The 26,789-nt window shown below is 42.5% G+C and overlaps 1 protein-coding gene across 5 annotated transcripts in view; it reads left to right on the top strand.

Moving 5' to 3' along the window:
• The first annotated feature begins 8,131 nt into the window (after positions 1-8,131).
• Dpy19l4 (dpy-19 like 4) overlaps positions 8,132-26,789 on the top strand; it is a 53,321-nt gene continuing 34,663 nt past the window's right edge. The window contains exons 1-6 of one of the 5 annotated variants that reach the window (XM_060385992.1): positions 8,132-8,286; positions 12,889-12,996; positions 18,279-18,316; positions 21,420-21,510; positions 21,762-21,883; positions 22,616-22,761. In XM_060385992.1, the coding sequence (XP_060241975.1) occupies positions 8,271-8,286; positions 12,889-12,996; positions 18,279-18,316; positions 21,420-21,510; positions 21,762-21,883; positions 22,616-22,761 (521 nt within the window). In that variant the 5' untranslated portion in view covers positions 8,132-8,270. Of the gene's footprint in view, positions 8,287-12,888; positions 13,001-18,178; positions 18,317-21,419; positions 21,511-21,761; positions 21,884-22,615; positions 22,762-26,789 lie in introns of those variants that run through there. The other 4 variants (XM_021657627.2, XM_060385993.1, XM_060385995.1 and 1 more) reach the window with 4 other exon arrangements.

Raw genomic sequence — 26,789 nt, 5'->3', positions numbered from 1 at the left:
TCCCCATACTTAGAATAAGGCAGGAGGGTTCCAAGTTGGAGGTCAGACTGAGATACAAAGTGAGATCCCGTCACAAAAACAGAAAAGAAAAAGGTAAGTGTGGCCAGGCAGTGGTGGCACAAGCCTTTAATCTTAGCACTCCATAAGGCAGAAGGTGGCAGATCTCTGAGTTCAAGGCCAGCCTGGTCTATACAGAGAAACCCTGTATGGGGGGGGGGGGGGGGGAGTACGAAAACCCAGCTATGCCATACAAAATTAGTAAGGTCTGCAACTTTAATGCTTTCCAGTTGTACACTCTCCTTGTTTGTTCGCTGAGTTTAATGTTCTCATTTGTATTCTATTCATTCCCAGGACCAGATTAAATATTGCTGACTTGTAACATACCAAAAAAAAAACATGTATCACCAGCATCACCTACCGGACATGTATTCTTGTTCGAGAGCTCAAGTGTTTAAAAAGCCAACTCTTAGAAGCAACAGTGTGCCTGTGTTTTCTTCCATGTCTAGTACATTCTGTTCACCTGGAAAATGTTTCCCAGGCTTTACCAGCATCATTTTCCAGCAGGGAGATGTTGGCCACTTGAGCTTGGGGTCCTTCTCCATCACGAGTGCAGATGCCAGAGTTCTCTTAAGGTGAAGCTTCTCACTTCGCTGCCTCCAAGAGACATCAGCTTCTTACTTTGCTGCCTCCAAGGGTGTTCTCCCACTAAACCGAAGTGTCCTAGACTGTTTCCACTGGGGTCATACCTGATGCAGCTGTTCTTTTTATCATATAAACAGTTGGACGGCCAGCAGGGATTAATGGGTAAGGGTACATGCTACCAAGGCTAAGGACCTGAGTTCTAGCCTGGCATGCCTTGCACACAGTAGAGAGAACCAACCTGTTAGTTGTCTTCCAGGTGCATGCATAACCCCCCCACACACACACCACATTACCACAAAATAGAACTTTTTAAGATGATGCATGAGGCCCCTGGTTCAATCCCCCACACCTGGACTAACCACTTTGGGGATTAGAGGTTAAGAACACTGGCTGTTCTTTCAAAGGTCCTGAGTTTTAATTCCCAGCAACCACTTGATGGCTCAGAAGCATCTATAGTAAGATCTGGTGCCCTTTTGTGGCGTGCAGTCATACATGCCGGCAGAACACTGTACAAAATAAAATTTTTTAATCTGTTAAGTATTTGGATGATACGTAGTTGAGTAAGGGTGATAGGTTCAGAAAATGGGAAAGAGAACTAGAATGTATTTTTTTTTTTAAAAAACCCACCCTATCGGGTTTATAGGCGTACTTTTTGTACTTTTCCCTCACACAGGAACCACAGAGAATGAGCCTCAATCCTGGACCCCAGTGGCCCTGTGCATCTGTGACTTTCGGCTCAGGATGTCTAGCCAAGCATGCCAACCTATGGTTCTATTTCAGTTATAGAGTACTTACCTGTTGCCCTGGGTTTGATCTCCAATACCAAAACAATAATGAACAGTGCTTCTAAGTAGTAGAATTTCATTTGAATACTGGCTAATGATACATAGAGTTCTGATAGTTCTATTGAAATACTCAATATTCAAGGAGTTGCTTTTCCTACTCAGCTATACATCTGTATTTGCTTTCCCTAATACTTGGATTGCTTCTGACATCTACTGGACACACAGTGCTACAGGCCTTTCAGGAACCAGTTCCCAGCCGGTAAATACGTATCTAGGATTGCAACAGGATTTAAGAAAAGCTGACTAAAGCTGGTGGTGGTGCATGCCTTTAATCTCAGCAGGGAGGCAGAGGTAGTAGGTGGATCTCTGAGTTCAAATTCAGCCTGGTATATAGTGCAAGTTCGTTCCAGGACAACCAGAGCTACACAGAGAAACCCTGTCTTGAAAAATGCTTTTATTAGGTTATAATTCTACAATTTTATCCACGTTAAGTTTAGCCTAAAAAATTACAATTCTTTAATTAAAGCTTCCTTAGTATTAAAATAAAACTTTAAATCATAAGATACAGTCCACAGGGAGAATGACAACTTTATTTTCCTAGTCCTTTCATTGTGCCCCATTGCAGAATATTATAGTTTCTTGTATGACTCATTTATCAAGATAGTTAAAGCTTAACAAAGTTAGCAAAGACAAGGAGGCTAGACATAGATTCTTAAATCAATCTCTACTATCCTGAATAGACCTTATGTGAGGAGACACATTTTACAGAATCTGTGGGACTGTTTAAGTCAAAGTCATGATGTATCATAAGACAGGAATATCCCAGTTTCTGGTGTTTAGTAGTTGTGGCCCTAACTTTAGTTGGCCAAGTGACTATGTTGGATATTTGAGATTCCAGTGTAGCTTTGAGCCTTTCTCTGGGTGAGCGTTTAAGCATAAAAAACCTGTCTTGGGTTGACATATTTCAGTTAACAAAAACAGTCTGAAGCAGAACTACAGGAGTTAAAAGCAAGGATAGCACATTTGACTATTTTCCCAGAAATACAGACATTGATGGATTAGATCTTTTTGTTTTGTTTTTTTGAGACAGGGTTTCTCTGTGTAGCCTTGGCTGTACTGGTCTCACTTTATAGACCAGGCTGGCCTTGAACTCACAGAGATCTGCCCGTCTCTGCCTCTCTGAGTGCTGAGATTATACATTCAGGCTGATGGATTAAGTCTTTAAGATTATATATGTAGCCTTCTAATTATTAACCTTGTGATGTAAGTTTTAAGCCAACTTTGTTACAGATTGTATAGATTATGTTGTTGTTTTAGATTTTTTGTTTGTTTATTTTTCAAGACAAGATTTCTCTTGCGCTGGAGAGATGGCTCAGAGGTTAGAGCACTGGCTGTTCTTCCAGAGGTCTTGAGTTCAACTGCCAGCAACCATGTGGTGCCTCACAACCATCGATAGTGAGATCTGGTGCCCTCTTACAGTGTGAAGCTATGCATGCTGGTAGAACACTGCATACATAATAAATAAATAAATAAATGTATGTATGTATGTATGTTTCTCTGTGTATCCTCTGGTGCCCTCTTACGGTGTGAAGCTATGCATGCTGGTACAACACTGCATACATAATGAATGAATGAATGAATGAATGTTTCTCTGTGTATCCCTGGCTATCTTGGGCTCCCTTTTGTAGATCAGGCTGGCTTCAAACTCACAGAGATCCACCCTCCTCTGCCTCCCTGAAAGCTGAGATCAAAGATTTATTTATTGTTTATAAGTAATATAAATTATAAATAGTGTGTGCCTGCAGGCCAGAAGGGGGCACTGGATCTCATTATAGATGGTTGTGAGCCACCACGTGGTTGCTGGGAATTGAACTCAGGACCTTTGGAAGAGCAGCCAGTGCTCTTAACCTCTGAGTCATCTCCAGCCCCTAATTTTTTTTTTTAATGTTGTGTTTTACATACATGGATGTATGTGCATCAAATGCATGCAGTGCCTGCGCCAGCCAGAAGGGCACTGGATCCCCATGGACTGCAGTTATAGATTGTTATACTCACCCATGTGTGCTGGGAATTGAACCCTGGTCCCCAGCAGACTAGCCAGTGCTCTTAACCACTGAGCCATCACTCCAGTCCTGTAGCTTTTTAAGCCTATTCAAAAAACTTATAAATAAATCCTGAGGTACAGAAAGCCCATTTAGGAGTCTTATACAGCTTAATTTTCTTAATTGATCTGCCTTTTTTTTTTCCTTCTGCCACAAAGTCTGTTGGCTTGCTTGACACAGGACAGAAACTTCAGCTCCAGAGCCAGTGTTTTAAGAAAGTAGAATAGCATAAAAGAATAAGGGGCTGGAGAGATGGCTCAGTGGTTAAGAAAGAGTACTAGCTGCTCTTCCAAAGGACCCGGTTCAATTCCCAGCACCCACATGGCAACTCACAACTCTCTGTAACTCCAGTTTCAAGGATCTGATACCTTCACATTGATGCACATGAAATTAAATAAAGAAAAGAATATTTAAAACATTACCCAAATGACATTTGAATCACTGCTAATCCAGTGACCAGAAAGCGTAGGGGTGAGGAATTCTGAGCTTTAGCTATCAATGCAGCCACGGCATTTGGCAGCCTTGGACTTGGGCCTATGATGGAGGAGTACATAAAGGGTGCACACAGAGCACCATGCTAGCGGAGGGTGCCTGCATTGCCCCGGCCTGGCAGCATGGGAGAGGTAGCAGCTAGAGCGTAGCCCAGCTCCCAAGTTCACCTGTAACTGGCACAGAAATACACATGAGATGGAGAAAGCAAAATGAAACCAATATGTGGAACTCGCCCCAGGCAGAACGCATAAAAGCAAGCAAAAACAGAAGACAAAATATAGAGTGAAATAGCAACGGAGATATTAACAATTGGATTCATTCAGAGGTTCATGAGTTTGACAAAAGAAGTTAACAAATAGGCCTTTTTTGCCTCCCTGAGGCAACTGAAAAAGCACAATCCAGATACTGGGAAACCCACCCTAGGCTTCCTAAATGCCTGCTTTTGTTAGGCTAGTCCTTTCTGAGTTCCATCTTGGCTCCTTGTATGCCAAACGTCCTGTGCTAGGCCTCTTCAAATCCGGGGCTTGCCCCCAGTGTTGTCTCTCCTGTGTAGCCTAGGTGTTGAAACCCTACCTGTGGGTGGTCAGGTGCTAGGCCTCGCTGATTTTCTCAGCATGCTCCACCCCCTCCCCCACCCTCCACCCATGTCACCAGAGCATCCTCAGGGATCAAGGCAGGCCAGAAAAAGAACTGGTGGCTCTGGCTGAACTTCCAATTATCCAGAAATAACCTGTGGGCTGTCTCCCTTTGCCCGAGATGAAGGATTGTCAGGACCCCCCTGCCCATCCTCAGATCAGGCTCCCACAGAACCAGACAGAATCAGAAACCAGATGTCCTAGAATAAATTAAAAGCTTTGATGATTTACCAAAGGAGGTCTCCATAAAAAGACCAGAATAGATGCTTTCTCTTTTCCTCTTTGTGTTTTGGCTGTTCACTCATGAAGTCAGATGAACTGAAGGCTTGCTTTTGGGACTTGGACTAGCTCCAAAATGTATATATACTCTGAAGCAGCTCTTCAGTCCTGGAGGACCTGAGAGAAGGATCCAGATTCTGAGTTTCTGAATTTGGATTGGGGTCTTGATCTTGAGGGGCCTCCAAATGTTTATCCCAAAGATGGGTGGAAAAAGACCAATTGACCTAAACCATTATGGCCAAATTAATTAAAGCAAGCAATTAATCAAACAAGCCTTTTTTATTCCTGTACATGGGCTGCCTCCCACTAAGACAGGGTTCTAGGGGTCAGCACTGGATGTGAAGAAGACAAGGCTTTTATATCTCAGGGCCAAGGGGTTTTCAAATGGGGAAATTGGTGGGCAAAATAGCTAGGGTTACAAGAGTAGAACATCATAACAAGTTAGTCCTAATGACCTCTTGAAACAAAGACAAGGTTGCAAGGTGGGCATAAAACAGGCAGTCTGTGCCTTACTGCTTACAGCCTAATATCAAAAGCCTTTAAGTCAGTTTTCAAACTTCTGTCTCAAACATATTTTTAGAGTTTAAACTGAGGACAGCTAGTTGTGCATGACTTCCTTGCCATGTGCCAGGTCCTGGGATTAGTCTACAACACTAATAAATAAATAAATGTTACAAACTATCATATTTGATAGATTTGAGGCTTCATAAGAAACTGTTTAAGAATAATATACATGTGCTGGAGAAATGGCTCAGCTGTTAAGACTATTTGATGCTTTTGCAGAGGACCCACATTTGATTCCCAGCACCTACATGGTGGCTTATAACCATCAGTAACTCCAGTTATATATATATATTTTTTTTTTTTCAAAAACTCATACATAAAATAATTCTTTTAAAAGAATGATACAGGGATGCTTCTATTCAATGGACACTTAAGGTCTTATTATATAACAAATATAAAATATTCCATCTTTTGTTTTTCAAGACAGGGTTTCTCTGCATATTCTTGGCTGTCCTGGACTCACTTTGTAGACTACACTTTGTAGAGTTCAAGGCTGGCCTCCTTGAACTCACAGGGATCCACCTGCCTTTGCCTGCCCGAGTGCTGGGATCACAGGCATGGGCCTCTATTACTTGGCTTGATATTCCATATCTTTAACAGAAGAAAAGCTGAACAGGTTCAATAATTTCATACTAATCATGTTACTATTAATCAAGTGAATCCTTGGCTAAAAGGATATGTTTGAAGTAGATTTTTTAATTATTATTTTATTCTATGTGTATGGGTGTTTTTGCTTTCGTGTATGTCTGTGTACCGTATGTATTTCTGGTGCCTGAGGAGGCCAGAGGAGTGTGTTGGATCTTCTGGAACTGAAGTTATGTATAGTTGGTTGTAAGCAACCATGTGGATGCTGGGGGTATTGATCCCAGGTCTTCTGGAAGAGCAGCCAATGGTCTTAAGTGCTCAGCCATCTCTCCAGCCCCCAAATAGATTTATTCAGTATTATACTTTTTTCTTCTGTGTGCATGTGTGTGGGGGTGAGTATATGCACCACAGCACATGTCTGGGAATCAGGAGAGTAGGAGTCAGTTTTCTTAGTTCACCTTGTATGTCATGGGGATTAAACTCAGGTCAATAGACTTAACAGCAAATGCTCTTACTTGGTGGCCCATCTTTCTGGCCCTTAAAATAAATTCTGTATGTAACTCTTGGATTTTTAAGAAGATATGGTATTGGGGAGTTTGATATTTTTCTAGTATCTCGGCAGCATATTGTGCTTGGCATACAGAAAGGGACATGATTTCCAGACAAACATCTCAGGAATCATCTTTATTTATGATGTCAAAAGAAAAGGACCAGTTCCTACAGCTTCGGCTCATGAATGTGAGTGTGCACACATGCACACTCACACAAGCACTCAGAAATAAACACATTCCAACTGTCTTTTTAAAAAAGGTAGTATGTTTTTACTATGTTTGCAGGTTTTAAGGCTAGATGGCAAAATGTATATCTTTCAAGGAGCTTATTTTCAGGAATATTTCACACAAGCTTCCACAAATTATGTACAGGTCTTATAAAGATCAATAACATAAAAAGAAAAAGAAACAAGTTTTATCTCACTTGAAGTAAGTTCTCTCTTTCTCTCTCTTGGTTTTTTGAGACAGGGTTTCTGTGTGTGTATAGCTTTGGCTATTTTGGATGTACTTGGTAGACCAGGCTGGCTTCGCAATCACAGAATCAGCCTGCCTCTGCCTCCCTGAGTGCTGGGATTACAGGCGTGTGAAAATTTAATTGGGTCAGCACTGGTTCTTAAATCTCAGCCGTGATTTTCAGCACACTGTACGCAGCATGAGATGTGCACAGTACAATAAACTGAATTCTACTGTTAAGGAATAATCTACACGTATTCCTTCCTAACAGAGCAAAGTACTATTGTGCTTTCTTCCAGAACATTGAGATGCGCAAACATTTTAAGCCAGTTTTGATGACTGACACACTGCTTTCTTGTGTGTGGTTTTTTTATGTGATAATAATTTAACTTGCTTATGTAGCTGGGATACAAGCTTTTTTTTTGTAGCAGCAGTCAAGCGTCTACTAAACCAAACAGTGGATCACTCTTGCAATGGCAGCAGTCCGGAACCTGAGGCAAGGGGACTGCAAGCTGAGGCCAGTCCGCGCCGTATAGATCCAGTGAGAGACAGAATGACACAGAGAGCGGGGAGAGAGGGAGAAAAAAGAAAGAAATCAACCAGTAAATAACCAACTAACCAAAAACCTACCAATACAAAGAACCTTCCTAGAACGTTTTGCCTGGCTTTGAAATCCTCGTGGGAAGACGTAGGCACTGACTGTAGATCGCGTCCAGGGTTCCGGTTCCTCCGCGCTTGAGTCTCAGTTTTCTGTCTGTAAAATGGGGACGGACTTGGGGACTGGATCTGGGCAACAGTCTGTGACTTCCCGAGTCCAACCGCAGCGTCACGAAAAGCTTGCTGTAACTCTGGCTTCCCTGTGAGGATCACAGAGGAGGGCCGGCGGCCGCGAACGCTCGCTCCTCGCAGGAGCACCGCCGACACTGGGCCGGCGTGGGCTTGGCCCAAGCGCGCTGGCGAAACGCTCCGGCCGGCCTCCGCTCCCCGCACTCTGGTTCCCGGAGCGCCCGGGGGGCGGGGGGGACCCAGTTGGCGGCGACACCAGAGGGGGGCGGGTCAGGAAGTGGGGGCGCGGCAGCCGGGAGCTAGCCGGAGCTGCCGCGGGGTTTGGCCGCACGGAGAGGTCGGGGGACTCCGGGCCGCTGAGGGAGCGGGAGGGCCGCCCGGGCCTCCGCGGAGACGATGGCGAAGGAAGAAGGTGACGGCCCCGGCGTGCAGCGCGCCAACCGCCGCGGCGGGCTCGGCAGAGGGGCCCGGCCTGGCTGCGGGCCGCAGGGCGCGGGGTGGGCGGGGGCGCGCGCCCCCGAGTTTGCAGGGAAACCGGGCGCGAGCCGAGAGGATGGCCCCAAGTTTTTGTCTCCCGGAGAGGGACACCAAGGTGGAGCTTAAAGTTGGGAGTCTCTCGGAGAGGAAGCTGTTGGGGAGGGACGGGGCCGAGGGTCCGGAGCCGCTCCGTAACTGCAAAGGGCTTGGGTGGGTTCTGGGGAACGTGAAAGCCTTGGGCGCACCCCGCGCGGGGAACTGAGGCAGGGATCTGGGATGGGATGGACACGCAGAACCTGACGTAAGGGATAACGAAATGGCAAAGGGTAGGGGAGTGTAAATGCTTTTAGAGGACCAGGAGGCCAAAAGGACTTGTAGGGTTAAAACTGATGGACTGAGACGGCCTTGGTGGTGCAAGCCTGTAATCCCAGCACTCTGTGAGGCACAGACAGTCGAATCTCTGTGAGTTGGAGGCCAGCCTGGTCTACAGAGTGAGTCCTTAGTCCAGGACAGCCAAGGCTACACAGAGAAACCAAACCAAAACAAAACTGATGGAGAGGACTGCATGCCCCTCAGGGTCAGTGTCAAGGAAATTATTTAGCCAGCAATTTATCCAGAGAGGATGCGGACAGTGAGAGAAAAACAGGAAGCAATAAGCAACTTAGTAACCAGTGATAGTGTAAAAAGAGTATTTGTGGCACAGTAAACTCATGGTGTGGCCGTGCGTGATTGAGCTGTTAGACATCACTCTTGGCTGAGCAGTTACATGCTGCATTTTGCTGGAAAAGTTTTACGCTTACAAAGTGGAGTTGTGAATATGATCCGTATTTCATCGGATTTAGACTCAAGCTGTTGAACAAAGGGTACATGAAGGGAGTTTGAAGAATTCAGTGGAAAGCCATTTTTCAGAAGATTATTAGAAGTTCCTGCTGACTGGGACTTGATGTCCTGTCCCTGAGGTCACGATTTCGTCATTCCTCCTCTTCCTGCAGCTCTTTGTGCTAAGATTCATCCACATTTAAGAAATTACCTAGAAATAGGCCCCAGAACAGGTAGTTGGTCAGGAAGAATGTCATTCCACTTGTTTCTTCAGCATTACCAGTGTTTGTAGTGTGTTATCATTTGAAAAAAATTTTTTGTAAATTTTATTTTTGTGATTAGCTACAGATCTGTGTGGGTAGGTTGATAAACCAGTTTGTCCCTGTGTGCATATTTATACTTAAAACATGAAAAAAAAAAGTAATGCAGCATTACTAAAACAATATTGTAAATGTGCAGAAATACCAATTAGGATATAATTATTATGCTTAATAGTATGATGTGGAACTTGCTAAAAGACTATCGTTTTGTAAAAGTATTTGGCTATAAACTGATAAATTTTTTGATTACAAGAATTGTAGATAATCCAAAAACAAATGTGCCTTATTTAGGACAATTAGTCGGTGGCAGTTTTATTAAAATATGCTTTCTTTCAACAAATGTTTAATTCGTGGTTGGGCCTCTACCCTTTTGGGTACTGGGATATAATAGTCAACAATGAATGAATAAATATTTGTTGTAATGATGCTTGTGATAATATTTACAGCAAACACGTCTGTGTCAGGTATTTCCCTGAGCACTTTCTGTTTACAAATCTTGTATTTATTCTGTTAAAATTAGGCCAGTCTCTGTATTTGTATTCGAATCCAGGTGCAGTTTGTAGCTTTTGGCTTCCTCTTCCCAGGTACTTGGAGCCTCTTTGTTGTCCAGCTGTCTCTGGAAGTAAATGTTCTTCCAGGTGTCCCTCCTGATGACATATAAGTGTTGCTTACATTTATATTTCCGGAAACAGACATAAAGCAAAGAAAGGATGATGGGCTTTGAGCACAGCAGCATTAGCATTTTTCTTGGATCCTCTTTGTCTAGTCTAGATGGGTATTTAGAAGCCTGTTTCTAGCTGTCATTTCATGTGATGATGGCCGGACTAGAGATTGAAGTAGCAGATTATTCTTATGGCTATGTATTCATCATTTAATTTGCCTTTTTCTTCTGTAAAAAAAAAAAAAAAAAAAAAAAAAAAATTTTTTTTTGGCTGTCTTGGAGCTCACTCTGTAGACCAGGCTAGCCTCAAACTCAGAGATATATTGTGCTCATTTTTAATTTCTACTTTATTTAGGGTTCCTTAAAGCTTCCCCCTTCCAACGCCCCCAACCCTAGGTAGGTGAGAGAGGAGCCACAGACCCTTTTACTTCTCCTGGCTGTTGAGGGTTAATGGGTTCTTTTAGGGCTATACAAATTCCTCCTCAACAGCAAAAGCAACAAGTAGTCACCTCCATCTCTCTCTCTCCCCCAAGCTGCTGTGTCACAAAGTGTTTCTGGTCTCTCTAAACTGCCACTTGTCACATGCCACCGCTTCAGGTCACACTTTTTCTTTCTGGGCTCTCATATTTATATCCTCAGAACCCTAGACCACACCCCTCTCCGTGCCACTTGAGGCAGGTTGCTAACAGCTGGCAAAGAGCACAGCCTGCATGAGACAGTTATCAGCTGTGGACGAACTAAAGCCCAAACTAAAATCCCACACTTGGGATTAAAACAAAAACATATTTACATAACATAACATAACTGTTTTTAAAGAAACCAAAACTTCCACTGTAGAGATTCATCTTCCTCTGCTTCCCTCTGGAGTGCTGGGATTAAAGGTGTGGGCCACCACCATAGGCTTCCCTGTCCACTTTGGCATATCTGTTATTGCTCTTGTTCAGTTCATGCGTAGGCAGACATGTTGGTGAGACTTTATGGGTGTAACTTAGGACATTCCTAGTAGACACAATCTCACAGCAAAGTCCTCTATTCTCTGGCTCTTAGACTCTTTCTGCTGGTCCTCCACAATGTTCTCTGAGCCTTAGGTATATGAATTGTTCTCTGGATGTATCCATTGGGCCTGGCTCCACAGCTTTGCATTTTGATTGGTTGTGGTTTTTTGATAGTTGAGGAGTACACTGTGTGTATTTAAAGTGTGGTTAGGAATTACGGTACTAAAAAAGTAGGTGAGAGAGAGACCGAATACTTAATGTATAGTTCACCTTTTCTTTTCTACACTGTTATTTAAAGATACCTTAGTAAGTATGAATTTGCTTGGAAACAGTTTCAGAATATTTGTTTTATTCAAGTTTCATAGTAAAGCTAAAGAGCTGTCTGTCTGGTTGGAGGAACCTATTCTCTTTGCTACCAGATTCTTTCTTTGATCTCACATTTTATGGCTTAAAGACATAACTATGAAAAAAGAGAAAGAAAAGCCTGAGTCATACTATTGGCTCGACAGGGCCACTCTTTTTTCATAGCAGTTACTCATCTCACAAGGTAATTTTAGTTATGTTGTCTATCTCAAATTCTTGTTAATTTGGAGTCTCTTATTTTTTCATTTAGAATTTGACTTAGTGGTTTAGATATAACATTTGCATTACATTTTTTTTTTATTAGAAATAGAAAAGGTAAGCATTTTGGTATTAGGGCATTTTTCCAAGTGCTTCCCATCTATCTGATAGGACAGAAAGCTAGCTCCTGCGTTTGTCAGCGTGCACATTGGACCATAGCTGTAGAAAAGCTTCCAGGATTGTATTGAGGAGAGGCTGGCCAACAGCTCAGCGGTCCAGCATTGCCCACTATGCTCGGGACCCTGTGTTTAGTTCCAAATTCTGGAAAGAAAAGTGGTGGTGTGGGGCTGGAGAGATGGCTCAGAGGTTAGGAGCACTGGCTGCTCTTCCAGAGGTCCTGAGCTCAATTCCCAGCAACCACATGGTGGCTCACAACCATCTGTAATGAGAGTTGGTGCCCTCTTCTGGCCTGCAGGTGTGCATACAGACAGTACTGTGTGTGTGTGTGTGTGTGTGTGTGTGTATTAAAGAAATAGTTTTTAAAAAAAGAAAAAAATGATGGTGTGTGCCTGTAATCTCAGCATTTAAAGGCTGAGTCAGGGGCATGAGAAGTTTGAGGTTACTCAAGAACCTACCTTTAAAAAGAAAAAAGCATAATTTTATGACTCATGCATTGTATTTTGATCAAAAATTATTAACCTACAAATGATGGATTTGATAATCTCAGCTAAAATAATAAGGTGAATAATCCCTCAACTTCTTTTGGAAAAAAATTAATTTACTGTAGCACATTTTAAAACAGTAGCATTTCAGGAGAAGAATCTATTCTTTTAGCAGTTGGACTCAAAACGTGAGAGGCAGAGGTGGTGTTAGGGACTATACATTGCTTCTGTTCGTATACTGAAGACAGTTTTGAGGAAGGGGGCACAGTGGGTCTCAATGTGACTTGCTTTAGCCATATGATCCCAAGTTACTTTTTGTCATAGAAGATACACTTGAGTCCTTCAGTATCAAAGTTGTGCCGTTTGTGGCTTTATCAACCAGGAAAGCTCATTAGAGACAGGGCTTGGGGATCTGGCCATGGAGGTGACCTTTGCTTGCTACATAACAAACAAAAGCTGACCCGCTGGAGATCCAGAAGATTGATGGAGACATTGCAATAATGTTGTCAATATTTTTAGGGTCAGCTGTAGAACCCCGCCAAAGGAAAAAGTCGAAGACATCAGGAAGTCAGGAAGCCAAAGCAGAGAAGGTCCGTAGAACCCCAGCCCCTCAAAGAGCTTCAAAATGTAAGTCACTTGATCCAGTGTGCTACCATTCAGGTAACCCTGCTGGGAAAGTATGTTTCCATCATTTCAATATGTGACCTTTCTGAAGAGATTTCTTCTTGTGTGTGTGCTTTGAGGTGTTGAGAACTAAACTTAGGGCTTGCGAATACTTGCTAGATAAGCTCCCTACTGTGGAACATACTCCGTCTTACATAAAGGTATTTTGAGATTCAATTTATGCTTAACAATTGATTTTTGCTATAGAACAGCCCCTAAATTTTATCACCTTTCAGTAAATATTTACATATTATTTATGGCTCATGTTGTGGCCATGATATGACAAATGCTTAGTTCTAGTACGTTACATGTTTCAGTTCCAGGTTAGCTGGCGTGGCTTCATGTGTCAGGAAGGAACAGCCCCTGTTTGGGACATGTTTTTCTTGGGACAGAGGAAAAGAGCAGGAAGGCATGTAACGTCATACAGTTTCTCCTGGAGGCTCTACTAGACCAATCCACTGTCACTTGTACTTCTGTTCTTGGTCCAGACAAGTGCTAGTCAGTCCAGACAGTAGCTTACAGAAGCACACCGTGACTGCAGGAGACTCTCAGACATCTCATGGTCATGTCTAGAAATGCATACTCTTCTGTTTCTATTCATTTATTTATTTTGTCACATTGGGGATCAAGCCCAGGACATGTGGCTCACACTATTAGTGAGCTATCCTTTTCCTCATAAATATTTGCCCCTCTTTCTCAGACAGAATATATCCTCCCTTGCACTAAGGAAGACATCTAATCTTATTTTGTCATAGCATCAGTTTAAAACTCAAGTTATCTTTTCTACATCAGGGCCAGCTAGGACTCATTCTGATCTTAAGACCTGTGAACTGAAAATACAAATTATCTGCACCATGTCACAGTTCCTACGAACAGTGGTTTGCTTCAGGGACTCAGGATCTTAGAATATAGTTGTCCTTAAAGCCATGATTTGCTATAGTGAATAACACAACATTAGTACAGGGCAGAGGTCTTTTGAGAAAAGTGTGTACGTTATAGGATGCACACTTCCAAAATTTCTCTCCCAGTGAAGTCATACAGGGCTTTATCTCTTTTGCAGTTTTGTCAATGAGTGGAGCTCATTAGAAACAGCGCTTGGGGTTTTTAGGTACCTTGTTTTTAGTCCTTGTAGGTAGTCTTTGCTTATCACATGACCACAGTTTAGACTCCATGGAAAAAGCATAAACCACATTGTACAAATAAGGTAGGCACAGTGAGCCACACTTATCAAAGAACGGTAGAAACCCCCTTGAACTCCAAGTTCCCAGATGCCAGCCAGGAGCCCATCTTGTAAGAAGTTCTGTCCTGTGGAGCTGACTCAGGCCTGCCTTGGAAGTGTTTTAATATTCTGCCTCTCAATAGACATTATTAGCTAGTGTGGTACTGGAAATGCTTGTGTTTGAAAGAAAGAGCTGGAGATAAACATTGCAGTTCCATAGCAATTCAGAATCCTGCTAAGCACATGCTGTCTCCTTACCCTGGGGTAGGAAATCTTTTGAGTGTCCTATTGTGTGGTCCTTAACTTTGTCTCTCAGAGACTCCCCTTTACCTAATATCTTCTTTACCTGAAGAGAACATTAGAGCTGTGTCACACATAGGGGCCAAACAACTTTCTTAGATTGCTTCCTTCCTGTAGAAAGTTAAGGACATATACACACACTGATATACACACACATATATATGTATGTATATACACATATATACACATACATGCATACACACATATACACATTCATATACATATGTAAGCATATATGCACATATACATATAATTATGTGTATGTACATACATACATACATACATACATACATACGATGCTGGCCTGGTGGTGCAGACCTGTAATTCCAGCACTCAGGAGGCTGAGGAAAGAGGACTGAGAGCTCAAGGCTGACAAGCAATACAGAGTGAACCTTGTTAAAAACAAACAACATACACAGTGGCAAACATTTGATAATACTGTTGCTTTTAGTAGATGCAGTTATTTTTTAAGTTTACGTATATGTGATTTTATGTGTATGAGTGTTTTGTCTGCATGTGTGTCTGTGAACCACATATATGCCTTGTGGCTGCTAAGGCCAGAAATGTGCCTCCCTGGAAACGGAGTTACAGATGATTGTCAGCTGCCATGTGGTTGCTGGGAATCAAATCTGGGTCCTCCGGAAGAGCAGCCAGTGCTCTTAATCACTGAGCCAGCTCCTGTTTTTATTAAGTACTTGTAGGTGTGTGTGTCTGCATATAGGAATGTGCATGTGATTGCAGGTGACTGCAGAGGCCAATTGTGTCAAATCCCCTGGAGCTTGAGTTACAGACAGTTGTGAGCCACCAGAAATGGGTGTTGGGGACTGAGGAAAAGCAGCACTCTTAAGCATAGAGGCTTCTTTCCCATCCTCTGCTTAGTAGTATTTCATTGTTTGACTATATGTAATTGTTTCTTTGGTTAAATGTTGAGTTGTTTTTAGTATATAGTTAAAAGTATTCCTGCTGTGAATGTCGTGTTTGTGGACATGTATCTCATGGGCAAACTCATGGCTTCCAGTTCCTGAGCTGCTCCTTCACCCCAGCCTTCTGAGTTACTGGACTTCAGCTTTACAGCTGCAGCTATAGCTAATTAAGCCTTTGGGAGCTCACTGTGTAGACCAGGCTGGCCTCAAAGTCAGAGCTCTCCTGCCTCCGCCTTCTGAGTACTGGGTTCAAAGGTGTACACCGCCATGCCCAGATTACTGTTTGTTTTTAAAGGTTAGATACCAAGCTGTCATTGCTTCAGTTACTTCATATATTTATGGAAGTGTGCTTACTTAACACAGTAGTAATAACCGGTATTTTCTGCACTCTTAGCATTACTGATCACTCAGCGCTTTGGGGATAGGAGGTATATATGGAAATATGTGTGTCTGTATTTTGTATCAATATGTGTGTATGTATTTGTCTATGTGTGTGCTTATATATGTGATACAGTAATTATATCATGATATTAGAAGCAATAACTTGAAAAAAACCAGGCATCAAGGTGTATACCTGTGATGTCAGCGCTTGGAAGGTGGAGGCGACTCAGGAATTCAAGTACAGCCTCTGCTGTGTAGTGACCTTTTGTTCAGCACAGGCTACATCTGCTTTCAGTAGCAGAGCATCGGGTGCTGTGCTTCCCAGCCGTGGTGGGGCTGCATCCTCCTGTGTGCAGAGCCAGCTGAGCTCTGTGCTGCTTCATCAGCAGAATTCAAAACCAAAATTCAAACCAAATCAAACCAAAGTCAAATTTTAAGACAGTTTTATTAAGGGTCGGTGTTGTGGCTCACACCTTTAGTTTCAGCACTTGGGAAGCAGAGGCAGGTGGATCTCTGAGTACCAGGCCAGCCAAAGCTACATAGTGAGACTGTGTCTCAATAACACCACCACGACTATAAAAAACCAAAATGATAAAACAGTTACATCATACTAGCACTAATAGTTTATTGAATAGAATGTAATTATTTTTGATGTAAATATATATATTTTATATGATAATAACATTTGCAAACACTGAGTTTTGTTTGTCTTTTAGTGATAGGGATTGAGCCTGGGCGATGTCCTTGCTAACACTGCTAACCCACAGCCCAGAGGTTTTGTTTAACTGATCTAATAAATGGAAACGTTGATTTCCCCAAAGTCATCTGCTTTCAGTAGCAGAGCATCGGGTGCTGTGCTTCCCAGCCGTGGTGGGGCTGCATCCTCCTGTGTGCAGAGCCAGCTGAGCTCTGTGCTGCTTCATCAGCAAGCGCTCCCATGCCTGGATGGCTATGCGTGAATAAACAGTTGCAAGTGTCCTTTTAAGACATCATCATCAGAACTCACTATGATATATCAAGGACTGTAGTTTATAGGATATATGTTGCTTATTCTTGAAAGAGAGAGAGAGAGAGAGTGTGTGTGTATGTGTATATAACATATATATATATGAGTAATTCAGAATGAGTGTAGTGCATTCCTTTTGATTACTTTTAAAGTCAATGGGCATTTTTCTCATCTCTTTGTCTGAGACAGGATTTGTTTCTGTAGTTCTATAGTTGGCTTTTTTTTTGGGGGGGCGAGTTTCAGACTTTATTGGTTCAATCAAAAATAGCAAAGGCAACGTAACTATTATTCCGGGGGTGTCATCCACAGACGTGAAAGCCTCCTTTGAAAGCGGCTTTTTTTTAATGTGTTTTTTTTTTCTTTCTTTTTTTCTTTCACTTTTTATTTCCTTTTTTGTTTTTTTGAGACAGGGTTTCTTTGTGTAGTCCTGGCTGTCCTGGAACTCACTTTGTAGACCAGGCTGGCCTTGAATTCACAGAGTTTCTCTGCTTCCCAAGTGCTGGGATTAAAGGCCTGTGTCCCTACACCTGGCTTTTTTTTCATGTCTTAACCAAGTTTCAGTGTACTGTTCTTTAATGTTATGCATATTTAACTTGTGAAACAAATCTCTACAATGTGTTCATCATATAAAATATAGACCTGAATTAATTTTTTTTTTTTTTTTTTTACTTATTTTGTATGTGTGTTTGTGTATATGAGCACACATGGAGATCCGAGAGTAACTTTGGGAATCAGTTCTCTTCTTCTACCATGTTGGTTCTGAGCATTGAACTCAGGTCATCATGATTGGTGCTAGGATGTATTTCCACTAATCCACTAATCTTACTGTCCCTAGACTTTAGAACATCTTTCCCTTGTTAGCATTTCACATTAGTATGCTACTAATGTGTTTGTTACAAGTAATGAACATTGATGTGTTGCCCTTAAATAAGGCCTATGCTTTATTGGTATGTTCTTAGTTTTTAACCTAATGTCTTTTTATTTTTGTTGCCATGTTTTTTGGACTCTATGCTCTGACAGTTTCCTAGGTTTGTTTCTGATGACCCTGACATCCATCTGTCTTTCTTTCCACCTCCTTTCCTTTGCCTGTGGTGGGGATTAACCCAGGGCCTCACATATGCCAGGCAAGCATTCATTCCGTCAGTGAGTTCTCAGCCAGGAAGCATCTGGCGAGGGGCCTGTAGGATGGCTTTATTGGAGGTTAGCATTTTGTTGTGATTAGACTGGGGTTATGTTTTTGGAGAGAAACCATTGAGCTAGGGTGCCATTTTAGTCACTTCATTTCAAGACAATGTATTACTTTTTGATTATCTTCAGTATTCTTTTTCAGATGTATCATTTCAACGTTTTGCAAAGATTTTCATTGGCTGTCTTGCAGCAGTTATTAGTGGTATGATGCATGTTTTCTACTTATCAGCTTACCATGAACGGAAATTCTGGTTTTCCAACAGGCAGGTAAGAAGAATTTTGAGATTATGAAAAGTGTTTTCAAACTAATTACTAACTTGAGCATTGTGTTTCTTAGGAGATCATGTGTATATATGATAATTATAGCAAATATTTTATTTATTAGTATTAGCAAAATGCTGTAGAAGCTCTTTTGAGACACAGTTACAGTATCACCCTTAAAATATGTAGTAATCTGGGCTTGGTGGCATATGCCACTAATTCTAGCACTGGCATCCAGAGAAGTTGCAGATGGGACTCATTTGTACAAGTGAGTTGTGGGCAGTTGCAAAACAAGTGAGTCCTTGAGATTGGGATCAAAAGGAAGTGGTGATAAAATGGTCAGAACAGCTAACGTCTTCCAAACGGAGTGCACCTGGTTCATCTTAAGCTGATGTCAAGGACATCAGGCACGCCCATGGGGTTCTTGAGATACGATATAGGTCTGAAAGTTCCATGTACCACTCTAGAAATTTTGCCTGTTTATAGTATGCTGAGAAACGGGGAAAAGAGATCAGAGGCACTCAGGAGCAGCCAAGACTCTTCCATTGGAAGATGGCTGTGTTCAGTCAAACCGAATCTCTCTAGTGACTTTCAGTAAAGTGCTGTGGTATTGGTCAGCCTCTTTGTAGTTTTGGTAGCTCATACTTCAGAAACAGCATTAAAATATTTTGACTTTTAGGCTATATAATTACAGATGTATAATCTAATTTTAGAATTAGATTTTATAATTACAATTTTGGGAGAAGGTTTAAAATGATTAACAAATACAACAGGATTTAAATTTTATATTTTATTATAGTTTCAAATTATATTTATTAATTTGTTGTGTATGTCTGTGTGGTGTAACAAGTATCTTGAGCCACTAAATCATCTAACTGGCTCTAATAATAGTATTAAAATGATGACTCATTTTTAATCTTTGGCTTTAAATTATGTATATTTATTTCACTGAATCCTTAATCACTATAGTTATATTTGAAATTTCATCCTTTGACCTTTGAATAAATTTGCTCTCAAAGTTTACTTAGCTATATGGAGTTTTAAAAGGTTTGAGCTCACATTGGTGGGTTTTGTTTGTTTAGTTTTACCACTGCTTATTTTTGAGCAAGTAGTTAAGCTGACTGATTTGTGGAGAATAAAGACTATGAACCCTTGTAACTGACTGGGTACTGACTGCATCTGTATGTTGGTTTAGCTATCGCTGTGGTTTGCCTTTCCCTTAAAAGTCTGTGTCTTAAGCAGGGCACACCTTTAATCTCAGCACTCAGGAGACTGAGGCAGGTTGATCTCTGCAATTTTGAGGGCAGCCAGGTTTGCACATTAAGTTCTAGAAAAGTCAGGGCTGTACAGCTAGGCTCTGTCTCAAACAAACAAGTAAACAAACAGAGGAAAAAACACCTCTGTCGTTATAGTTGTCCCTGCCAGGTGTAGGAAGCTGTCAGAAAGTGACCTCCCTCTCATGTTCTTTAGGCTGCCAGTCTGCAGTGTTTCAGATCAGGTGATTGTATTGTATGGGCAGAACGGAGACCACTAAGCCTTGAAAATGTAGGTATTCATGAAGAACTTAGTATAAACAGATGAAGGGCACTGACAGTGAGAGCTTTCTCAAAACTGCAGACTTTTCTAACCCACTTTAAAATTTGTCTATATTTTAGTAAGCTCTTATTTACTTATTTATATGTTTATTTATTATTTGGGTTTTTTTGAGGCAGAGTTTCTCTATATCCCTGGCTGTCCAGGAACTTGCTCTGTACATCAGGTTGGCTTAAAACTGAGAGATCTGTGCACCTTCTGAGTGCTGGCATGAAGGGTGTGTCCCCCACACCCAGAGAGTTAGTAAGGTCTGTGTGTTTCATATGCACAGTTAATTTTAAGGATGATGGTTAGAGTCATCTTTGAAATCTTAAAAAGAAACAAGTCTGTTGTTTTGCTTTTGAGACAAAGTCTCACTCTGTTAATTAAGCTAGCCTAATTACTATATAATCACTATATGGTCCAGTCTGGTCTCGGACTCAGTGATCCTGCCTCATCCTTTTTGGTGCTGGAGTTAGAAACATGAACCACCACACCTAGATGGGAAAATGTTCCATCCCAAAAAATACTTTTGAGATTCATTTAGGTCTGTCTTAGTATATTTGGGCTGCTGAAACAACATATAAATTAGGCTCAAAGGCCACCAGCAGATTAGCAGAGTTAGTATTTAGTGAGGTCTCTCTCCTTTCTCTCTCCCCATCTCTCTTTTCTCTCTCTCTTTGCTTGGCCCTCCTCTCTTACTTTCTGAGACAGAATGTCACTATTTAACAGTGCATGGCTAGAGCTCACAGATCTGTCTGCCTTTGCCTCCAAAGTGCTAAGATTAAAGGCATGTGCCACTAGGTTTAGACCAGGACTTCTTTCTTGATCCATAGGTGACCATCTTACTGTGGCAGAAGAGACAGGGGAACTCTGGGCCCTATTTCATAAGGGCACTAACCCTATTCAGAAGGTTGTGTCCTCATGATACACCCACATTCCAGATGCCCTTTTTGAAATGTCATCACACTAGCAATTGAGTTTCACATATAAGATTGATCTCTATCTAGGGATGCTGGCATCTAGACCATAGCAGTTTTTGAATGGGAGGGTGGTTCATTGGTAAAATAGACCTGAAAAACATTTCCTCTTGGAGACTAACGGTGGGAGACATATATGGAAACCGAAATGTTTACAATAAAGAAACTCATAGAACTGTTTAATCTAGCCCTTTCAAGACACAACTACAGAGCTGTTTGTAGGTTTCACATTTATCTAAAGGCAGGGGGTCTCGTCATGCAGCCCAGGTGGGCCGTGAACTCTCAGTCCTCCTGATTGACCCTTTAAGTCCTAGGATTATAGACATGATAGATAAAACTTTTACTTGTACGTATGCATATATGTATTTATCTTGTGTGTGTGCTTGTTAATATGGTAGTTATGGAAAATGTAAATATCTCCTTGACTAAAATGGTAAATCCATGTCATGCCAATTTAAAATATGAAGAAAACAAACAGAACCAAAACATTAGAAGATAGGGAAAAGAAAGTGCAGCTGACAGTTAACACTGACATTCAAATACTTCTTTCATTGTAGGAACTTGAACGAGAAATCACATTTCAGGGTGACAGTGCTATTTATTACTCCTATTATAAAGACATGTTAAAGGCGCCTTCATTTGAAAGAGGTATGTAATTGTAATAATACTGTTCTAAGATGAAACTGTTCTTAAAGATTAAGAGCTTTAGAATGTGGGAATTTGTCTCAGAATGTAGTGGTTTCTCTTTCTGTACATAATAAAAAAGTTGGGAAAATGAGGCATCTGGTGTTGCATTTGAATGTCTTTCTTTTCATATTAACTGTGGTGACTAATGAGTGACATGTTGACTCACTGTCAAAGCAGAGCAGTAACCTGGAGAGAACTGTTTATGTGTGTAGGTGTGTACGAGCTGACCCACAATAACAAGACCATCTCCCTGAAGACCATCAACGCCGTACAGCAGCTGTCCCTGTACCCAGAGCTCATCGCCAGTGCCCTCTACCAAGCGACCGGCAGCAGCGTATGTAGCTCCTCTGCAGATTTACTCATGGGGGTGAGGGTTTTGCTTGTATATCTGTATGTGTACCACGTGTGTGCCTGGTGCCCTCAGGGGTCAGAGGGCATCGGGTCCTCTAGAACAGTGGTGCTCAACCTGTGGGTCTCGATCCCTGTGTGGGTTTCATATCAGATATCCTGCATATCAGATGTTTACATTATGATTCAAAACTGTAGCAAAACTACAGTTCTGAAGTAGCAGTGAAATAATTTCCTGGGTGAGGTTCACCACAGCATGAGGAACTATTTAAATGTCACAGCATTAGCAAGATTGAGAACCACTGCTCTAGAAGTTACAGATGGTTGTGAGCCGCCATGTGGGCTCTGAGAACTGAATTGAAGTCCTCTGTAAGAAGAAAATATGCTCTTAGCTACTGAGCCATCTCTCCAGCCCTCTCTTTTCATTTTATTTAAATTTATTTATTTTAGATTTATCTATTTATTACACAGTATTCTGCCTGCATATATATCTACACACCAGAAGAGGGCACCAGATCTCACTACAGGTGGTGGTGAACCACATGTGGCTGCTGGGAATTGAACGCAGGATCTTTGGAAGAACAGCCAGTGCTCTTAACCCCTGAGCCAGCTCTCCAGCCGCCTCTTTTTACTTTAATATCCATTTTCTTACATAGTTTTGTATCCTCAGGTTGTTTAACGTCATCCTCTTTATCATTCCCTCTCTTTTTGCCTTTAGGAAATTATTGAACCAGTGTATTTCTACATTGGCATTGTTTTTGGATTACAAGGAGTATACGTTACAGCTTTATTTGTTACAAGTTGGCTTTTGAGTGGCACATGGCTAGCAGGAATGCTCACTGTTGCATGGTTCCTGATTAACAGGTATGAAAGGTGTTTAAATTGATACTTACAAGTTTTTTGTAGCTGTGGTAGTCAGAGAGTGTCAAAACATTCTCATTCTTAAAATGCTCAGCCATAAGCTGCAAACCTGTGATTGTTGGGCTGCGCGGTGTGGTTTAGGCAGGATTCCCCTCAGGGCCTCAGCTGGCCACATGAGCACTTGAAGAGCAGGCCTGGGAAGAGGGCTCAGTGGTTGAAGCACTAGCTACACAAGCATGAGAACTGGAGTTCAGATTCCCGGAATCCATGGCAGTGCTGGGTGGATGTGGAGCCGCCTGGAGTTCAAGCTCTTAGACGGCTTCCGGGAGCCAGTTGGTTAGCCAGACTTACCACATTGCTAACTTTTTGGTTGATCGAAAGACTCTACCCCAGTGAGTGAGATGGAGCACAATCAAGGAAGAGTACTGAAGTCAGCCTTCACTTACACGTGCTCCCCCCACATGACAACACTGGCACACACACACCACACACACACACGAGGGTGAAACAAAGCAGAAGTTTCCTCCAGCTGGTATAAGAGGCGGTGTCAGAAGATTAAGAGATGAGTAGGATGCACTGGACCACACTGGGTTGAGGCAGAGAAAATGAACTCTTTGAACATGTAGTAAGCTAGTGAGAAGACTGCTAAGCTGGTAACCTGACTCATTACCAGGACCCATATGGTGGTCTAAGAGAGAAGAGTCCTACAAATTGTTTATGACGGCCACTGGTACACCGTGGCAGGCACCTGCCTGAGCTTTAGCTGCTCCTGGTCTGTTTAAAACCCTGACTCAAGCCAGGCGTGGTGGGCCACACCTGTAATCCCAGCACTCAAGGAGGCAGAGGCAGACAGTAAGTTCAAGGCCAGCCTGGTCTACAAGGTGGGTCTAGAGAGCCAAGGCTACACAAAGAAACCCTGTCCCCAGTACAAAAAAAACAACAACAAACACTTGACTCAAAAAACTTGAACCTACCCCATTATAGTGGCACACACCTTTAATCCTAGCAGTCGGGAGGTAGATGCATGCAGGTGGATCTCTGTGAGTTTGAAGCCAGCCCACTCTACATAACAGGTTCTAGGACAGCCAGGGTTCTTTTATACTGCTGAGGAATAGCATATAGCTTTTTACAGCTAGGCAGAGACTCTACTGCTGAGCCTGTTCCCTGGTTGTTTTTGTTTCTGAGACAGAATCTTGGTATGTTGACCAGGCTGGTCTCGGACTTACTATGTAGCCCACCGTGGTCTCAAGTGCACTGTCCTCCCCAGTGCTGGGATCACAGACATACACTCATGTGATGCCGGAGATGGAACTGGGTCTTTTTGCATGCCGAGTGAACACTCTACCAACTTAGCTATATCCCTTGCTTATTTTCCTTCATGTTCTTACATCTGGGCGCTGCACTGTGGTATCTCTTCTGGGTTATTTAGGGAGAGAGGTGTCTTATTTTATCGAGCAGGGTGTTTTAAATAAAGATTTATTTGTTTGTATTTTACGCATGTGGACGTTGCCTACATGGATACCTGTGCACCGCATGTATCCCTGATACCCGCAGAGGCCAGAAGAGGGCATCAGGTCCTTTGGAACTGGAGTTACGGACGATTGTGAGCTGATATGTGGTGCTGGGAATTGAACCTGGGTCACCTGCAGGAGTAGCCAGTGCTTTACCTCTGAGCCATTTCCCAGCCTCCTTTGAGGCTCAATCCTGAGTACCAACTCAGCAAAGAGAGAAAAAATTGTGTCTGGAAGCAGCTGCTGGCTCAACTTGCACGGGAGCTGCACTGCTAAAGCAGTCAGTTTAGTTTTCTGTGTTGCCTGCCTTTTCTCTTCTTCCTTCAGGTGTTCTTCTACTTCATAGATTTTTCTGGCTTTCTTTTTAACCAACTCATACTTGACAGTTTGCAGCTTCTGATCGTACCTGGAAGTCATTAGCGTAAGCTATTTTAAGCAAAGAGGTTTTCCCTAGCTTTGTTTCCTTTCAGTTTTGGTGTTGAACCCAGGCCTTGTGCCTGCTAGGCAAGTACTGTACCTCTAAGCCATACAGTTGTCCCCTGACTTAAGTCAGTCTGTGTGTGTGTGTGTGTGTGTGTGTGTGTGTGCACGTGTGTGCACGTGTGTACTAAGAGCCTTGTTGCATGGTAGGTACTAATGTGCAGTAATACCTCATTGTAGTTTATTACTCCTTTTTCTCCATGAAAGGCGGGAAGGGAATTTAGTTTTCAGCATGGTTGTAGAAAGACAGGTGAGACGGAGCACCAGGATCTCACACCCACCTTTCCCGGGGTTTCCCTGAAGGAGAGTGGTGAGAGGCATACATAAATAAGCAGTCCTGAGCAGGATCTGGTGTGTTTGGTCATTGATTTTCAGTTTTGGTTCTGTGAAGTGGCTCCCTGAGGAGAAGTTTCCACTGACTTTTTGCTCGACGGGAGCACGTGGCTGCATTGTAGGCTGTTTGCTCCTGCTTAGCGGAGTTTTGGGAAGCAGTTCCGTTCCCGTCAGATAGCGATGCGTTCTGTTTTAGGGCTGTCTTCTCAGGGTGTGTATGGCTCTCGGACCACAAGGTGCCTGTATTGGAGAGTGGTCATGCTGATTACTTATAAGGCCTCTTTTGCTGATTTGCAAGCAGCTGCTTTTTCCTTGGAATCCTTATTTGAGTGTGGTTTTGGAGATTTTAGGCCGATTTGCTGCATCTATTGCTTTGGGCCTGCGGCAAGGAAGAATTTTAACAGTTGGTAGGTGTGTGGTTCTGTCATGGCAACCAGGAAGCAGAGAACACGGTTTTAGTTTGCATGCACTGAGTGACCAGTGATGTGCATGCTCTTAGTTGGTAAAGTCTCTTCACATTCTTCCCAATTTTTCTTTTTTCTTTCTTTTTGTTTTGTTTTGTTTGTTTGTTTGTTTGTTTGTTTGAGACAGGGTTTCTCTGTGTAGCCCTGGCTGTCCTGGACTCGCTTTATAGACCAGGGTGGCCTCAGACTGACAGAGATCCTCCTGCCTGTGCCTCCTGAGTGCTAGGATTATAGGCATGTGTCTCTGCGCCTAGCTGCATTTTTTTTTAAATTGAAATGTTTCTGTCACGTCTCTGTGCATACCTTCTGTTTTATAGTACTGAGGGTTGGACCCAGGGTATGCTCTGGAAGTACTGTAAGTCTCAGCTACAGTCCTACATTCTTGGGTTTTTGGGTTTTTGGGTTTTGGTGGGGGGGGCGGTTTGAAACCTAGGTAGGCCACGGACTGTGGTGTTCTTGTCTTGGCCTCTTGCGCTCTGTGCCACCATACTCAGTTCTTGTTTTCTCCAACATTGTCCACCTTCTGATGTTTGACTGGCATAACACTGTAACGGGTGATGGAGAGAGTACACGGTAGTAGCTCTATAGTGCAGGCTGTGGTGTTGGCACAGTAAAACAGTTAACCACGCATTTCTGGGAAGGCTTTCCTGTCCTTACGTTCGTGGGAAACAAGTTCTTCCTCAGGCCAGTGTGGAGGTGATGCCGGTGTTTGTCTCTCATGTTTTGCCATCCTCGGGTTACCTATTTCAGGTTTGGTTTTGTCTTTTTTTTTTTTTTTTTTTTCAGTGTGCTTTGTATTTCTCCTCCTCTTCCTTTTCTTCCTCTTCTTCCTGCATCTCTCCCTCTCAACCCCCTCTCCTGCCTTTTGAGACAGGCTCTCACTATGTAGCCCTGGGTGTCGAGAACTTTTTCTATGGACCAGGCTGTCCTCTAACTCATAGAATTCAACTGCCAGATCCACTTCCTGAGTGCTGGCATTAAATGTATGAGCCACCATGCCTGGCCATGTACTTTTATAAATAATGAAAGTGGAAAGCTTTAAATTTTGATCAAGTCTGGTAAGTTGGGTTTTGCAGCTCTCCCTGGTTCCTAGGGTCATTGGCTTCTGGTCCTCAGGAACTAGGGAGCAGAAGCATTGAACTAGGGATTCAGTGGCCTGTGAGCATGAACAGAAATGACCTTCTGGGATCAGCCTCAGGGACACAGATCAGTTTTATTTGGGGTGAACAAGGGTTATATAGAA

The sequence above is a fragment of the Meriones unguiculatus genome, chromosome 6, assembly GCF_030254825.1.
Source record: "Meriones unguiculatus strain TT.TT164.6M chromosome 6, Bangor_MerUng_6.1, whole genome shotgun sequence".
Classification (NCBI taxonomy): Eukaryota; Metazoa; Chordata; class Mammalia; order Rodentia; family Muridae; genus Meriones; species Meriones unguiculatus.
The sequence above is the reverse complement of the archived record's forward strand: the minus strand, read 5'-3'. Positions and strand labels throughout refer to the sequence as shown.